The sequence below is a fragment of the Ceratina calcarata genome, unplaced genomic scaffold (genome assembly GCF_001652005.2).
Source record: "Ceratina calcarata isolate Rehan_Ccalc_2016 unplaced genomic scaffold, ASM165200v1 scaffold180.2, whole genome shotgun sequence".
In the NCBI taxonomy this organism is placed as follows: Eukaryota; Metazoa; Arthropoda; class Insecta; order Hymenoptera; family Apidae; genus Ceratina; species Ceratina calcarata.
The window spans coordinates 791,027-807,717 of record NW_017139431.1 but is presented as its reverse complement, the minus strand read 5'-3'; the positions used below and the strand labels follow the sequence as shown (position 1 = coordinate 807,717).

The window sequence follows — 16,691 nt, the reverse complement described above, 5'->3', positions numbered from 1 at the left end:
TACGGAAGCGCCATAAAGCTAATGATCCCTAAGTGATCCGTACCACGACGACATGATGACTGTTGTGTTAGGGAGGATGGGATTACAGCTGAATAGAATGGAACGGGATGGAACATCCCATCATTATCCAATGATCTACGTCTCTTTAGCGACGCGCAAGCCACACCTCTTCGCGTGTTACGATCAAAAAGTTACTACCCAATTTACCTCTGATCGGCCATGCACCGTGAAATGAACTGAATCTAATAAGTCAGTTGATCATTTAACGATTTCCATTTTCCACGTTGTGACTTAATTTACATAAAAACACTTAAGAGATTTCAAATAGTAGCAAAGGGAGAATGACAAGATTCATTCAATTCTTATCATTGTACTTAACTGCTGTACTATAAATATAACGTTTTTGTTTTTCGTCTACTCTCAGGCACAACGATCTGAAGACGAGCCTCATAAGACTCGAGTTATCAAACGCTGCACGGTGTTAACGTATTACTGTTTACGGCGTTTAAACCACGTTGTAACACAAGATCGTGCTGGCCATCCATCAAGCTCTATATACGCTATACACCTGTATCCCGCTAAACAAGATTTAGCCCGTTATAGATCATCGAGTGCGTGATCGAGTAGTCCTTACACTCGTATATTCCACGAAAGAAACAATTAAACCCACCGGGGCTATAACGATGCGTCTAACGTTTCCTGGAAACAGAATCGCGTGAAAATTACGTTATTCGTATAGAACGAGTAAACCAGAAGCGAGCGTTTAAACAGCCATATTGACGAAGTGCAGAAAATATCTCGACGGAAGCTGAGGTTCCGGTTGTTATTTGCCCGCGTATCCGCGTTGGGAACGAAATATATCATCGACACCTATAGAGCATAAATTATTACGCAATTCGTATTTTGTTAACCGTGGGGCCAGGTTGGCCCGTTTACACCCGAATGTCGGCACCGCAATCGCGGATGCTCTTTGCCAGTAAAATCGACAAATTACACAAATTGAATTGTTATGGAGCATCGAGTAGCATCATCACGCTGATCGATACTGCCGTTTTATACATAATACCACCGCATTTACGGTGCGCGTTAATCTCGCAAGATCGTTCGATTGGAAAAAGTTGCCTGCACAATCGCCATTATTCCCTATTCCATCTCCTCCTCGTCAACTCATTCTGTTCATTAAATCACTCGGATAAGAACATAATGATCCACTCGAGTATTACACTCAGACCCGATATCTTGACACAGAAAGAAACGACAAAAATGATAGAAGGAGATGGAAAGTGCAATTTATAAACTCTTTTTCTCGATCGTCTAAAGATATCATTTTCAATCATCCTCATCGAACAGGATATTCCTCGTTTAATGTCTACGTTTTTATTACAAATCTTGTGATCTCTTTCCTAATAATAAATAAACGTATACAATTATTGTAGTCATGTTTAACACTGGAACTATCGATTCTTTTTATACATGCATTTCTCCATTGAAAACCAGTCATTTTTACTGATTTGGTAGTTCTAGTGTTAATATGATAAGAATTACTTCGATGAAATCGACTATGAAGCTTTCAACCCTTAACCGTCAATTTTGTCCCGATTAAACCTAAGGCCGCGTAACCAGACGTCAATCAATTTTAGGATCGTCCCACGTAAAAATCCTACTGGAGGTGTATCCTGCGACGTCGGATACAGACGTTGATGTAACACCACGAGATGAAAAGTCAGAGTTTAAAGCGATGTCACAAAGCGCACGCCGATCAGCAACATGTTGCGGAGTCACTGTACAACCATAATTCATGTGATCCAAGCCGATTTTGGTCGCCTAAAGCCATCCGCCCTATCGTCATCCGCGAGAAGAACTACTCGACCCCCTGCGGATAATTTATGGGGTGCAACCCTAGTCGAAGGCTTGTTCAATTTTTAAACGCTCCTCACCAAGATTTATACATGTACAATTTCAGGGAACGTTCAGGCTTTGATTTTTCAGCTGATACGAAACAGCGTGGATAGGAGGGACCGTTGAAAGGATGGCTGAGATAGGACATCCAGTAGCCATGAATACTGAACGTCTTTTTTGGGGGAAATCATTTTATTTCGATAGAGCGTGAAAGATGTATGGATACGGTTAGGATTCGATGATTGGATCTATTACGGGAATTAGTGGTAGTTTTTTTATAGGACTGGAAAAAGTTAATTACAAATCTGAAACTATTTTAAATCGACTGGCTGACTAATAAATTAATCGAGGAAACTAAATGAATTGATTAATAAATAAAGGCGCTCGATTGAATTATGATCCATATCGCGTTACAAAATTCAGAGAGGTTCTTGCGAGAGGCCTGGCACCTAAAATATCGTGTAATCGTTGGGAGGGAATTCTAGAAGGGAGCCAGTTTAATATACTGTGTCTTCTGCGTGCTCAAAATGGAAATTTATTCTCATTCTAACGATGCCGCGTGGGAGGAAATATTGTTCATCGTTTCGAAGCATTATGTATCGTTAAAGGTGAACGCTTATTTTTCAAAACGCACTTGCCTGCGCGGCGAGAAAAAAATAAGATGGTTCAGAATGAATTTCTTCTAATAAATTTACATCTTACGATGTTATGTACCGTGACCGTCATACGTGTCTTTCTTTTTCCACAAAGACCGGAACAGTTTACCCTCCATTTTTCGCAGAACCTTCATCACGAGCTTACTCCGTATCTCCTATTCTCTGAACAAGCAATCTCCTCTATGGACTTATCTTGCTAATAGCTCATCAAAATTACATTGTACGGAAATCATCGCTTTGCGTGAAGGAAATCCAAATAAGGGAAAGGCCCTGCGTGTACATAAATATTTCATCAACTCGCATTAAGTCGCCTTGACCACGCACGAACGAAACTCGAATAAATCAACGTCCATGTCGCATCGAAATAGAGTATTGAGCTAACGACGACTTGCTTTTGTAAATTGAGAAATGGTTAAGGGGGGAAAGAAGATCTGTGTTCTCCACGCAGGACGAAATCGTTTGTGCTTATACCACTGTTACGAAATTCAAAAATGATTTATGAACCGACCTGATGTCGTTCCTCGAAAACATCGAACCACACTTTCTGGAAGCTGTCTTTAAATGAGACTCCGTGCCCTGGAAATAACTTTCGAAGTGATCTCGCTTGGTCGTAGCAATGGTTACAAGTTGATTTGTAATAGATATACACAACTCATGCATATTCAATGTGCTATCATGAGAGAAAATAATAATGAATTAGTAGTTATAAGTCTAAACTACATATAGACGAATTGTGTAAAAAAACAAATGGATGGTAACTGTGTTTGCTCGAGCAATATTCGTAGCCATCGCTAATGGTATTTACCAACCGCTTTTCGACCTAACTACGACGTCAGCCTATAAAACGCCGCCTTATATCTTTATTACCCCGTCTAAGGAACCTCTGCTACGCGGTAGCTCACGTTCGGCAGTTCGTGTGGATATTTCGGCAATTTATATAGAAACTGGGGAAGTGTGGAAAGAGGGAAGGAGTCGCGTCTACACGATTGAGTGGTTCGTTCATAGCCAAGGTAATGCCTTTATTTATAGCTATTACGATAAACTATGAAACGAGTCGTATAGCTTGCACGGTCCCTTTGAACGATTATTAATATTAAACATGAAACGATCGAGTAATGGTAGTTCAAATACTAATAAAAGTAATACTCATTTTTCGTAAAATGGTTACTTCCATTTCTTATCTTTCATAACACATATCTATTCCACGATACACTGGCTGGCTTCCGAGATGTGAATTCTTGGTTTTTTTTAAGAGAAAACAAAAAGTAGATACGTACATAGCGATAGTCCTCTCCGGTGTACTATAACAAGCTATTGAGTTTCATTCAGTAAAAAGATCTCGTTAAAAGAATTGTAAAGAGAGTTCCTGGAAGGGGGCGAACACCTTGCACGTGGGAGTCTATTACAGCGAAGCCACCCCTTTGCAATTGCCACGTTCACCGGACCACGGATAGTCGATGCCGATAAAAAGCGTGCCTCCACGCCGCCGCCGGAAGGAAGATCGTCCGTGAACGCTTTCATTGGACGAAATTGTGGTCATTGTCGTGAGCATTAACCTGATTTCGTTCGCTGTCATCGGCCAGACAAGGGAGATCCGAACGAGAGAGACGTTGGTACAAAAGGACTACATGGCTCGTCAATACGACCGTAAAGTAATAAATAAAAAAAGGAGCGAGCTCTTTGACCAAGTGACTCGGCGGAATCAACTGGCTAGATCTACGCAATCGATACCTCCGACGTATATCTCTGTCGAATGAAAGGCGTAAAAAGACGAATCGAATGGCGGCTGGAAAAGAGGAGAGAAGATGAAAAAAGGGATATAGAGAGAAAAGAGTGGGCTCTACTATATGTGAAGGAATCCTGCGAAATTGGGGCTATTGAGCACAGTACAGGCAGCTCGCACGCTTCTGACGGGTGGCCGCACCAAAAGGCTCGTCCAGGAATACCCAACCCTTTATCGTTATTGCACGTTCACCAGCATGGGGTGACTATGGCAGCCCGCTGAAAGGGCTCGCCGGTGAATTAACCGCGTGTTTCCTGGCCGTTCGTCATTTTTAGTGGTTGGTCCTCGCTCGCTCGGGTATTAAATTATATTTCACGTGATGATTAACGGTCCTAGGATATATTATTAAACTGTAAGACCTCGCGCGACGTGGAATCCTTGCAGGACAAGATGGCTCAACCCCCTGCGCTTCTCTTTATCGTCTTCTTTTGCCCGGATATTCCCTCTTACACGATCACCCTTCTTGCCCGCGCTTCCGCCTTTCCTCGAGATACCGTTTTTATTACTCTTGAACGCGTCTGTGAAATTACCCAAAAAAGTAAGGAAAAGCCAACGGATCGTACAAGTGGAAAATATAATGATAGAAATTGATGGCTTTACAGAAAGTTTTGTTATTAATTTAATTGTATATTTTCCGGTTGTTTGCGTTCAGCTTTTAACTAAGTAGAATCTCCACTTATCATTTAAACCGAAAGTATGTCGGACGAAACACAGCCCTGGGATAAATTAAACGAAATTTTGCTCGTTAAAGACCGAGCTTGAAAGCAGAAACGTATTGTACATAAGTGCATACCTGGTCTCTTTGAATTATTTCACACAGTCACGATCTCATTCATTTATTTTCTAAGTAATACGTACGATTATAAATTTACATATTCCCGAAACATCGGTTCAAATCAAAGACGCTTATGAATAATTAGAAACTCATACCGTCTGCCTTAATTGCATTTGAATAGGAAAAGTGATCCTTAAAGAATTTATGTTCATACATAAAATCGTCCTCCATTCTTTGAAACATCGTCGTAATGTTTTTTAATTTCCTTATTATTAAGTATGATGAGATTAAAGTGAAATCATAGGACGGAATCCGCTGTAGTATTTTCTTGGCGAAACGACCACGTAGCTCTCAGTAATTTCACCAGGGAACCTTCCATGGTTGCCTGCCACTGACAACTTACATAGAATTACGCTCACAGGAAATACGGGGTTCACACAGAACTCCGCCGTTGACAATTTACACTTGTCCGAGCTATTGACGGGAAAAATGTTACGTCTCGCGACATTTCCACCGGAAAAATTTGGTACTCTAACTAGACTGGACACGTGTATGTACACGAGGATGACAGAAGGTAAATGTTAGTTTTCGAAATTGTATAAAGATTAAGTTTATTCTATTTTCAATAGCCATCGCTGATCGTCCTTGCAAATAGAATCATTGAGAGCACAAAAAATATAGAAATAGAGCTTCAAAACTTTTGAATAGTGTAGTAAGGGACACATAATACGATGCATTTCCTATATGTATGCAGGTAGCCCTCCTATAACGCGGCATCCTATGACCGCCTATGACACGGTTTCGTTTTAACACGATAGGATAAATTGCGGGAAGCCTCGTATAGCACTGCAACCTATAACACAGTTTCGGTCTAACACGATAAGAAAATTGCGAAAAACTTTGCACAACACTTTTTCTTTGGGTTACTGCTGATTACCATAAGAGTACATGCAAATTTTAAGTCACTATAATTTTTCAAAAAACCCATGAGTTGATTTAAAATTTTGCAGGTAGCTTTTTAATAGTAATAGGAATCTATTATAACAAATTCCTTAAGCGGTTGGTCAGTGGTCGACAATCTGCGTCGAGTCACGGTTTATTAAAGAGTGACTAAAAAGCTCTGTTTTTAATAGGTTTTTGGAACGTAATTCCCCTTTTTGTACTGGCTCTGGGTTTCATATAAAATGGTTTCACACAACATGGCATTTTCGAGGAACCTATCAACCGTGTTATAGGAGGATTACCTGTATATTGATTGAAAAAGGAGAAATTCATTTCTAACAGTCGTGTTATACAAGCAAACTGTGTAATTCAGTGGACTGTTACAGAGTTATTAACATTAAAGTTTAAGTATGAGAATAGTGAATTACAAGATTTATGGCAATTGCTCACAAGTTCTGAAGACGAATGCAAGTTAAGGGCTGGTTTGAAGGTTCACGAGAGTAATTCTATTTCGGGCGGCGAAACAGACGAGGCAAGTTTTGATCGTGCGCTAGGCAATTATACGTACAGGAATGTGTGGCAGACATGTATTTGCTACGCGTACGGCTACACTGATTACACTGTTTCCCATTCTTAGCCATCATGATTCCAGCAAATAATTTATAACTTAGAAGAGGTCGTAAGCGCAATCGTTACTAATGACACTGCGAGACTAATACAGGTGTAACAGATATGTTCTACCATTTGAGATATGGTAAAATTTTTTATGCCCCGGATTCAGCGATTCCGCAAAAAAAAGCAATTCCAGGGAGCCCTATAGATACAAAAGTGAGCAAAAATGATTGCAAGGAAGGAACAGGAATACTCGAACACTGCTTGTAAAATGAAAAACCACTGAAAAATGAGAAGTATTATTTTTTTTTCAGTGGGAACGTATTGCATTTATAGGGTTACACTTGTGTTTTAAATGTGCGATTGATGGAACGTCGAGGATTTCCCGATGGAAAGTAGGCGCCGAAAAGGTTTTCACTGTTGCGGGGCAAGTTTTACCGCAGAGTTCCGCGCGAAACCGCCGGAACAGAATTACGAGATGGATAGAAAGACGCGAGAATCGATTAATGGCTGAACTGCCAATGTGGTTTTACGACAAGTAATCGATACGGTTCTTTTATTAAATCGACACGAAAGGCAAAGGAATTTACCGAACGTAAAATTTGAAACGTTCGCGTAATAATTACATCGGCCTTCGTAAATTATTCATTCCTTCAAAGAATTTAGTGAACTAATTAAAGTCTCGCATACGTTATCGTTGAACCGACGATCTCTTTATAGTTATAGAAAATTTAAGACTGGAAATAGTACAAAATGAATATAAATACATTTCTATAAAGGAATCAGTATTGATTAATCACATTTGCTATTACAAAATGTAAGTTTTCAAGAACCAAATAAGACAATAGGCTTTTTTAATACTTGGTATATACAACAACTTGAACGCACTGCCATTTCAAAAGCGATTTCCAAAGTGATCTCCTTCGGTCAGGGTACCTTGAAGGAGTTCAATGACAACACATGCTTAACTTGGGAACACATTGTCACAGCCTCACTGTCAGTATAAAGTTTTGCTAGTGAATACGTATAACCTAAACTAGCCGAAATGCTAAAAGAATATCTCTTAAAGAATCATCAATTGGACTTAGAAGATATTTTGAACAACCCGGATGTCAGCTGTTTCTACTCGATCTATGTAAAGTGAGTAATTTTCAACTGTTGTTCTTTGTACAATACAAAGAAGAATTATTTTACAGCTTCGTGTTATTATTCAAAGACGAAACCGATGTGGCACAAAAAGTTTTAAAGTATCCTAGATATTATTTACCATTATGCGACGAAGCCGTAGTAGCCGCACAGGAACAAATAGCGGAACCACCGCAAATCGTAAAGAAAAAAGTAAAGATCGTATTAAAGCGTTAGCACTTGCTTTCTAATACAATTTGTGATTTGTTTATATCTTTATTTAAAAAATATGTCGCATAGGTCCGTGTTAGAGTCACAGGTATACCGGTTATATTGGATGAGATACAAATTGGACAGCTTGTTTCAACAAGTGGCATCATAGTTAGAATTTCTCAACCGACATTATTGAAATCTATCCAAAGATACTGTTGTTCGAAGTGTAAACATGTTATGCTGGTTAAAGTTGGTTGAACGCATTTTACTATAATACCTCGTAATTTTTTATTAGCTGTTAAACTGTATGATATCCGATTTTTAGTATGAATGGGAAAGACAGGATTATGCAAATATTTCGGAATGTGAAAAATGTCACGCGCCAAAATTGAAGGTCCTATCCGGTTTTGATATCGAAGATTCCTCGGATTGTCAGGAAATAGGATTACAAGTATATTAATATAATAATTTAATGACATCAGTATTGATAATTCTTTTAACACCATTAATTACACCACTAAATCGATTAGGAAGAAGGTAAATCAGATACAAATAAATCCTTGACCGAGGAATTGAAAGTCATTTTGCTGGACGATTTAGTTGATAAATGTAGGCCAGGAGACCATGTAGAAATCAGGTGACAATTAATTACGTGCTACACGCATAGTATAATGAATAGTATTAAATAATATTAAAGAACCATATATCAGCCGCTATTCATTTCTAGTGGTGTCGTGATAAGAATTTGGGATTCTTTAGAAGTCGGTGAACGTTTGCAGGCAATCACTAAAATGTTAGCAAATAGCGTTGTAGTACGACGTAAGGTATCCGATACTTCTTCTTCGCAAGAGTTAAAAGATACCTTCACAAGTTATTGGGAATCATATAACGATAATCCCCTACTCGGTAGAGACAATATTCTCGCCTCTATTTGTCCGCAGGTATAAATTTAAAAGTAATACACGTTTTAATAAAGAAATCTCATTCAAAACTGCGCGTATATTACTATAAATGAATTTCATAAAAATTTCAAGCTTTATGGAATGTACACTGCAAAGTTAGCGTTAGCTATTGTACTAGCTGGTGGTGTGCCGAAGTGCAACGAAAGCGGTAATTATCCTTATCATCTTGCTCTTATTGTTATTTTCACATAAAATGCAATCATGTTAAATGAAATAAGGTACACGAGTACGCGGAGAACCTCATCTTCTTTTGGTCGGTGATCCTGGGACTGGAAAATCTCAGTTGCTTCGTACAGCGGCCCGTTTGGCCATAAGATCAGTTCGTACGACCGGCGTAGGATCGACTGCAGCTGGACTCACAGCAAGTGCTGTCAAAGTTAGTAATATCTTGCGTGCCTAATAAAGCTTCTCGATCAATTTCGTAAATCTCAATGAATACATCTTTTATTAAAATTCATTAAATACGAGCGAGACATAAATCAGTCGGTGAGGAAGTAACAAAATCATTAACAGTTAAAAAAGACGGAAATTACATTCTTCTTNACGTGCTACACGCATAGTATAATGAATAGTATTAAATAATATTAAAGAACCATATATCAGCCGCTATTCATTTCTAGTGGTGTCGTGATAAGAATTTGGGATTCTTTAGAAGTCGGTGAACGTTTGCAGGCAATCACTAAAATGTTAGCAAATAGCGTTGTAGTACGACGTAAGGTATCCGATACTTCTTCTTCGCAAGAGTTAAAAGATACCTTCACAAGTTATTGGGAATCATATAACGATAATCCCCTACTCGGTAGAGACAATATTCTCGCCTCTATTTGTCCGCAGGTATAAATTTAAAAGTAATACACGTTTTAATAAAGAAATCTCATTCAAAACTGCGCGTATATTACTATAAATGAATTTCATAAAAATTTCAAGCTTTATGGAATGTACACTGCAAAGTTAGCGTTAGCTATTGTACTAGCTGGTGGTGTGCCGAAGTGCAACGAAAGCGGTAATTATCCTTATCATCTTGCTCTTATTGTTATTTTCACATAAAATGCAATCATGTTAAATGAAATAAGGTACACGAGTACGCGGAGAACCTCATCTTCTTTTGGTCGGTGATCCTGGGACTGGAAAATCTCAGTTGCTTCGTACAGCGGCCCGTTTGGCCATAAGATCAGTTCGTACGACCGGCGTAGGATCGACTGCAGCTGGACTCACAGCAAGTGCTGTCAAAGTTAGTAATATCTTGCGTGCCTAATAAAGCTTCTCGATCAATTTCGTAAATCTCAATGAATACATCTTTTATTAAAATTCATTAAATACGAGCGAGACATAAATCAGTCGGTGAGGAAGTAACAAAATCATGTTAAAAAAGACGAAAATTACATTCTTCTTTGCGTATTTTCATTCACAACGATGTTCAGTAAAGAGACAGATAGAATTGCAAAATAACTTGATGTTCGATGGGCAAATAGCTTCCTCATGCAACGAATGCTCTTTGTAGGACTCATTTGGTTGGCACCTAGAAGCTGGAGCCTTGGTCTTAGCTGATGGAGGCGTCTGTTGCGTGGACGAGTTCACAACCATGAGCGCGCACGATAGAACATCCGTTCACGAAGCCATGGAACAACAAACGATATCAGTCGCCAAAGCAGGATTAGTTAGCACGTTAAATTCCAGATGTTCAGTGATCGCGGCTATTAACCCACACGGTGGCCAATTCACGGAGGACAAAGAGTGGGAGACTAATCTCGGAGATCCTCTGCTATCTCGTTTCGATTTAATTTTGCTCCTAAAGGATAATAGAAATCCAGAATGGGATAGGATGACTTCGGAGCATATTCTGAGAGCCGCTTATGAGAAAAAGGAGAACAGCGTTCGATCGTAATACGAATAATATAAGTTAATTCCTTTGACAAGTTGCAAATTTCTGTATCGAATGATTTTTGGTGTCACAGAGACCCGAAAAATCCCTTAGAACTTTTAAGAACAGAAGGATTATGGAAGGAAGACACGTTACGTGAATACTTAGCACACGTGCATTCTCTGGAGCCGAAGTTAACGAAGGAGGCGGAAATGGTACTTCGTGCGACTTATCTTTATCATAGATCTCATCCAGATAGAAGAGAAGAGAGAACCACAGTTCGACTGTTGGACAGTCTTATGAGGTAGCGCACAAAACATTCTGAATTTTTTTAAGACATTCGTCGTATAACTGTTCTTTTTAGGCTGGCTGAAGGTCATGCTAAGTTGATGTATAAAGCGGATATAGAAATTATGGATGCTATATTCGTGGCACAATTAATTGGGACGGGATCTAAGTCAGAGAGTAATCTCGGTAATTCGTTTCCCTTAGATCCAATAGCAACATATCGATCAGAGGGTACAATTACGTATTTTTCTTATAAAAGTCGAAAATTATCTTATCTAACCGCGGATTAAATTTGATGAATTTATGATATTGAAATTCTAGGTAAAGCGTTGTTGAGAACGATTGATTTGCAACGTTTGGAGAATTTACTATAAGCATTTTTATTAATTTGAGATCATGTCTCTTGTAATTATTACAATAAGAAAAATCTAGCTGTAAGTAAACAAAATGTTTATTTGTCACTTTTCCTTTTGCTGCTTACACAAGTATAAATGTATCAGCGCGTATTTATAAAATTTAAATAACATTTCTGTCTTTCCTTTTACACAAAATAATGTATTCTATTGTTCATTTCTATGTAATAATGGTGTGTAATAATTATTATAATTAATTTAAAGTGTCGTGTACGTAAAAATACATTTAGAACGTATGATTTGTTTAATTAAAGTCTCAATAAATAACAAAGGGCCTTCGACCTCTCATTTTCCTATATTCCCGAACATTTTACTTGACATAAATTTTCCAGTTCATTGAGACGTTTAGATATACCCAAGAAAGTAACGGCAACGATATAACCCAATTTTGGTACTCTATAAATAATTTATCGGTAATTAATAAATAATTAAAAATACGTAAGATTCATCTGTTTTCTTTTTCAACGTATTCCTTAGATGTATGTATATATAATATATATAGTTTAGACTTTACAAATTCATAGAATATTTTATGGATCTAAATAACAATTACTTAATAAAGAAAGGCCATATATTACACGTTGCAAGGAATGTATAAGACGTAATTAGGATAGATAAAAAGATGCCTGATTTACATATAATTCATGATTAACTTCACATGAAACAACGGTTAAGGAATTGAACTCTAAACTCGTAGACATACAACATAACTGTGAGTGTGTACTAGTAAAATTATTTTGATTTTCGGCAAACTGAATAATCTCCCGTTTTATATGAAGCCGTGCATGATTAGATCATGATCGAAGTCGCTACTAAAATACAAAAGCTAGCAAATGTATTGATGCATATAGAAGCAATACAGTACGAATTAGTGATATGATTATTACCCATATCTTGTTTTTCCACTAGATGATAAATTATTTTGACTCATTTTCAATCGATTCAAATGAAAAATGATATACATACAGATCATGCGTCAGACAATAATACGGAGACACGCAATACTGTGTTAATAAATTTCGAATACTATTAAAGGAGAAAAGGAGATGCAAAATGATAAAGCATTAAATAAATGTTAGATCACCGAGAATATTGAAATCCGACTTTCACCAAAAGTCAAAGGAACAATTTTTTCGACGACGAAATATGTACGAATGATAACTGATAACGCACCATGGGTTAGAAATGACTCTACACGTAGATAGATATAACTTCAATGCAAGAATAGAGTTTCTATGGAACATTATAATTCACGTGACGCATGTTAGTTGCATCGAAACCAAGACGATATATCGGCTTACTGAACGGTAAAACGTCAGAATACCTGAAGAGTAAGTCTTGGACACTAGCGATTCGCATTAATAGCGTGGTTGGTTAGCAGCATTGGCCATTTGGGCGCGGACAGCAGTGGCAGCGACGTTACTCGCCGCATGTTGCACGTGTTCATTGCGTAAGAAAGTTGTTGCAAATTCCTGTTGTGCTTTCGTAACGCTCGCATCCGATGAACGATAAATGCGATGGATCTGTAAAAATTTCCTTATTCACTCGGTACCCTCTCATCGCATGTACAATACACTCGGCTATACGACTGGGACATCTTTCCGGAATGAATGAAAAACATTCTTATTTAATTTCGCATGGTACCTTAGTTAATAGTAGGAGATCACCGCACGCGGCAAGGACGAAACAAATTGCAATAACAAGCAATATAAGGCCAACGAATACTCCTTTAGCTGATGAGTCAAACATCGTGATAGCTGTTATGAGACCGCTATAATCATAGGAAGTCGATAAAATAAAAATTGCTATCACAATATGTATGTAATATATAAGTTTCCCGTTCCGAATAAAAAATCTTACCAAGTTCCCGATCCAGGGATACCTATTGCCTGAATAGCTGTCACGATTAATTGAAAGAAAAAGACGAAAAAAAATACCATGAAGTTAAAAGAGCTATCGTTCCTAAAAAAAAAAAGGAAGTTTTTTTAGTAATTGTATACTGACAAATATTAGAACATTGATGTATGATCAAATACGCACTTGAAAGCCTTGTATGCTGGTCTAAACCAACATAGAAATGAGAATGGTGTGAAAAGTATGAGATATAATACTCCAAGACCGAACGTCGAAAATCCTTCGTTAGACACAATTAGTATGAATCCACCAAGAACATTTAGGATTAAGACACAGCCGTGAACTGCAATTTAAAATTGTTATTTCATATAAAGTTATTCAGCTGCTTATCTTTTCAATTGAAAACAGTTGTAATAGTTAAACTTACACATCCATAGCCGATACAATTGCCTGACTACTTTTTGAAAATCAGTATGAATTTCCACATCAATGTCCTGGTGGAAACAGGGTTGGAAGCAACATTTCTCAGGTAAGGGTGGCCAGTTATTTCTCCTTGCTTGAAGAAGTAAAGGTTTTTAGTTATCCTATAGCCATAAAAAATACTACATATTTGTTCTTTTCATTGAACTTACGATAATATGCTGTATTCCTCATGTCTTCTTCTGTTCTCGCCTTCCATTCTGGTTCTGATCTTTGCTAAATTTTAATAATTTAAAGGGCAAAACCACAGCAGATATTATATGTAGCAAAACAGTTTAAAACACGAAAATTGATTTCTTATTTACATCTGAGGTAGGAGACAATGTGGGTCCAAGTGATGTATTCACTGTCTGCTGTGGGGTGCGGGCATAGTTAGCTGCAGGAGGATCCTGACTCGAAGGCTGAAGCGTAGCAGGTTGCTGTGTTGCTCCTAGTCCACCATAAATAGGTGGATTGGTAGCACCTCTGACTTGCGCTGTGCCTTGTGAACCTTGTTCAGCGAAGGGATTGTAGTCCTCTAGACCTCTGTTAGCAGGAGTAGAGGATACAGCTCTCCTGATTGCAGGATCCTAATTTTAAAGAAAATATAATTCAATTGTCATCTTATGCAACAATCATAAAGAAGTACATATAATAGGTATCTAAGCATAAAGTCAACAATTCAAAATATTTGTTAGTTATAGTAAAAAGTAATGAATAATAATAGTAACACATCCAAATAGCCTTCCTAGAAAAAATACAAAGCATACGTAGATATATATATCAGGTAACTACTCAGGTAATACGCATCAAAGGACAGCAGAAGTCTGCGCCTAAGTTCTCGAAGAGGAATAATAATGGTTAAATAACAGAGATTCATTTGTATTTAATATTTTTGTGCAATATTGTATGAAACGATGCATGTCTTACGTCTCTAGCCGCTATTAGAATACTTACCGCAAACGGATCGTTAGTATTCGGTTCTCCGAAAGGATTCTCATCGAAGCCAGACATCTTAATTGCCGCCTGCACGATCCGTATTCCAATGGACAAATTAATAAGACTTTAACACACTCAGAATAATCTTATCTAAACCTGTCTATACTTGATGATCCATTGCGCTGCGGTTACCTACAGTATAACCGGCAACCCAACCTTACAGCTCGTCACACGTACGTAAATTAACTGCTGCCACGTCTATTTCTATAGTCCTTACCCGTTATATATAAGTAATAAGGGTCTCTTCACAAAACTAAATCTATTCTTTTGTGAGACATTTAGGATACCTTTATAAGTACTTATAAGGAAATATCGAGAGATTTTGGTACAAATTTGTAGACTTGAAAAAGCAGTCTAGAATATTAGAAATGTATTTCTTTTACCTGGAACAAAGATTCCCTGTTTGGAATAAACTAAATTACAAACCGCATATTCTAAAGTGCAACCCTTACAAAATCATTGAAAAAACGGCTAAGGATAGAAAAATGTATTAAAAAGAATGGCATAATTTCAGGTGCTGATAAAAAATACTAAAGTTAACAGACATTTTCAAAATCGTTTGAAAACAGTAATAAATCCATTATTTGAAAAATTGCTGTAATGTATATGATAAAATATTTTTTATTACTAGAACAGATACAGTGAATCCCAGAATCATTAGTATATGGATGTTTTCTTTTTTTAAATATGTTCATAAGCATTTTGTTAAACATTCCTGCCGCTACGGCTATCCTTTCATTTACACCCTCGTCAAAGTAATGAAAGACAATTGCATATGTACACTTGTGAATAGGATGTATAAATTCAAAAATCTTTGAAATCGAATGTAATACACATTAGAGATTGAATGAAGCAGAAAGAATCTAGTAGGACCTATTAAATACGTAATAGAATTGACGCAGGCGCAATCAATGTGATAGAATGATAGATAACGTAGCGTTATAGTGAAGAAACTACCAGTCGCTATGCGTTTACCCCAGTATGTAAAGTGCTTTCTTGCTCTGATTGTTGCACTTGGTCGGACCTTTTTACGTAAAGAAAATCGTTGGAAAAAGATTCTCCTCGAAATATCAAACGCATCTAAAGGAGATAGAGAAAGGACAATTTAGAAAAAAAATTCTATTTCTCGTGGCTATGAGATGGGCGGAAGGGGCGTGATTATTTTAAAACATGTAAGTGTATTCTTTATTTATTCAAACGTCTACAAAAGAATTAGTTCCTTTTTTTAATGGGACGTTTGCAGAAATTCAACAATTTATAATAACTGCAGTTTGATCGGTTTCGTAAAAATCAAATCTTCTTGAAATCTTATTTAAACGCCGAAGGGTTGATGAAGAGTATGAATAATATTCGCTTGCAGAATGGATGTAAGTTCACTAGTACCAGCGGGTTTTCAATCGAATCATATAGATCTGTGCGAGGTCCAAGCTGGTTACAATAAGTTTTCGGAAAACTTGCGAAAACTCACCCCGCAAGCAATACAGTGCGCGATCTTTTGTGGCGGCTCTAGATGCAAATATGAAAACCCAAAAGCCTGGCCGCCGGTGCACATGGCAATACAGAACATCTTTTCGCATTGGTAATGTAGCAATAAATATTTATCGCAATCGTCAAATTCTACTTTCCACTGTTGTTGATTCCCCTTGCGACAAATCGAATACAATGCGTTTATTTTTATTGGCCCTAATACGCTTTCGGAAGATCCTGTCTTTATATCTGCGTGAAATTGAATCAAGTACCATCGGAACAGGCTACACTGTATTCTGGGTCGAGAAAATTTAATTCAATTTTATATGATTGCGGACTCGATGCATATGTTTTAATATAAGTATTAGATATTGTTACGAAAT

At 37.5% G+C, this 16,691-nt stretch overlaps 5 protein-coding genes across 13 annotated transcripts in view; 4 read left to right on the top strand and 1 right to left on the bottom strand.

The window, feature by feature from the left end:
- The first annotated feature begins 6,767 nt into the window (after positions 1 to 6,767).
- LOC113463888 (uncharacterized) lies at positions 6,768 to 7,230 on the top strand. The gene is made up of 2 exons (XM_026811001.1): positions 6,768 to 6,883; positions 6,982 to 7,230. Exons 1-2 carry the CDS (start codon positions 6,788 to 6,790, stop codon positions 7,207 to 7,209), a joined length of 324 nt encoding a protein of 107 aa, XP_026666802.1. The 5' UTR covers positions 6,768 to 6,787; the 3' UTR covers positions 7,210 to 7,230.
- Positions 6,781 to 11,526, top strand: LOC108633057 (DNA helicase MCM9). Its single transcript, XM_018038020.2, has 12 exons — positions 6,781 to 7,807; positions 7,864 to 8,005; positions 8,093 to 8,254; positions 8,331 to 8,456; positions 8,536 to 8,642; positions 8,733 to 8,946; positions 9,040 to 9,115; positions 9,186 to 9,343; positions 10,469 to 10,848; positions 10,923 to 11,132; positions 11,193 to 11,347; positions 11,438 to 11,526. The coding sequence occupies exons 1-12, from the start codon at positions 7,713 to 7,715 to the stop codon at positions 11,488 to 11,490; spliced, it is 1,878 nt and encodes a 625-aa protein (XP_017893509.1). The 5' UTR covers positions 6,781 to 7,712; the 3' UTR covers positions 11,491 to 11,526.
- On the top strand, positions 9,518 to 10,246 carry LOC113463887 (putative DNA helicase MCM9). Its single transcript, XM_026811000.1, has 3 exons — positions 9,518 to 9,801; positions 9,895 to 9,970; positions 10,041 to 10,246. The coding sequence occupies exons 1-3, from the start codon at positions 9,652 to 9,654 to the stop codon at positions 10,220 to 10,222; spliced, it is 408 nt and encodes a 135-aa protein (XP_026666801.1). The 5' UTR covers positions 9,518 to 9,651; the 3' UTR covers positions 10,223 to 10,246.
- On the bottom strand, positions 10,251 to 15,015 carry Scamp (secretory carrier membrane protein). Of its 3 annotated transcripts, none has more exons than XM_026810996.1 (9): positions 14,800 to 15,014; positions 14,169 to 14,432; positions 14,016 to 14,079; positions 13,811 to 13,939; positions 13,570 to 13,726; positions 13,390 to 13,491; positions 13,174 to 13,300; positions 12,854 to 13,052; positions 10,251 to 10,524 (listed from the first exon to the last, which is right to left on the bottom strand). In XM_026810996.1, exons 1-8 carry the CDS (start codon positions 14,854 to 14,856, stop codon positions 12,888 to 12,890), a joined length of 1,065 nt encoding a protein of 354 aa, XP_026666797.1. In that variant the 5' UTR covers positions 14,857 to 15,014; the 3' UTR covers positions 10,251 to 10,524; positions 12,854 to 12,887. The 3 variants fall into 3 exon arrangements, with proteins under 3 accessions (XP_026666797.1, XP_026666798.1, XP_017893510.1); XM_026810997.1 differs by lacking the exon at positions 10,251 to 10,524 and adding an exon at positions 11,550 to 11,925 and having other exon boundaries at positions 14,800 to 15,015; XM_018038021.2 differs by lacking the exon at positions 10,251 to 10,524 and having other exon boundaries at positions 11,550 to 13,052.
- A 786-nt stretch (positions 15,016 to 15,801) lies between these two features.
- Positions 15,802 to 16,691, top strand: part of LOC108632969 (protein tyrosine phosphatase domain-containing protein 1) — a 5,809-nt gene continuing 4,919 nt past the window's right edge. For 6 of the 7 annotated variants that reach the window (XM_026810993.1, XM_026810992.1, XM_026810990.1 and 3 more), the window contains exons 1-2: positions 15,802 to 16,013; positions 16,202 to 16,420. In XM_026810993.1, coding sequence (XP_026666794.1) covers positions 16,203 to 16,420 — 218 coding nt within the window. In that variant the 5' untranslated portion in view covers positions 15,802 to 16,013; position 16,202. Of the gene's footprint in view, positions 16,014 to 16,057; positions 16,421 to 16,691 lie in introns of those variants that run through there. The other variant, XM_018037862.2, reaches the window with a different exon arrangement.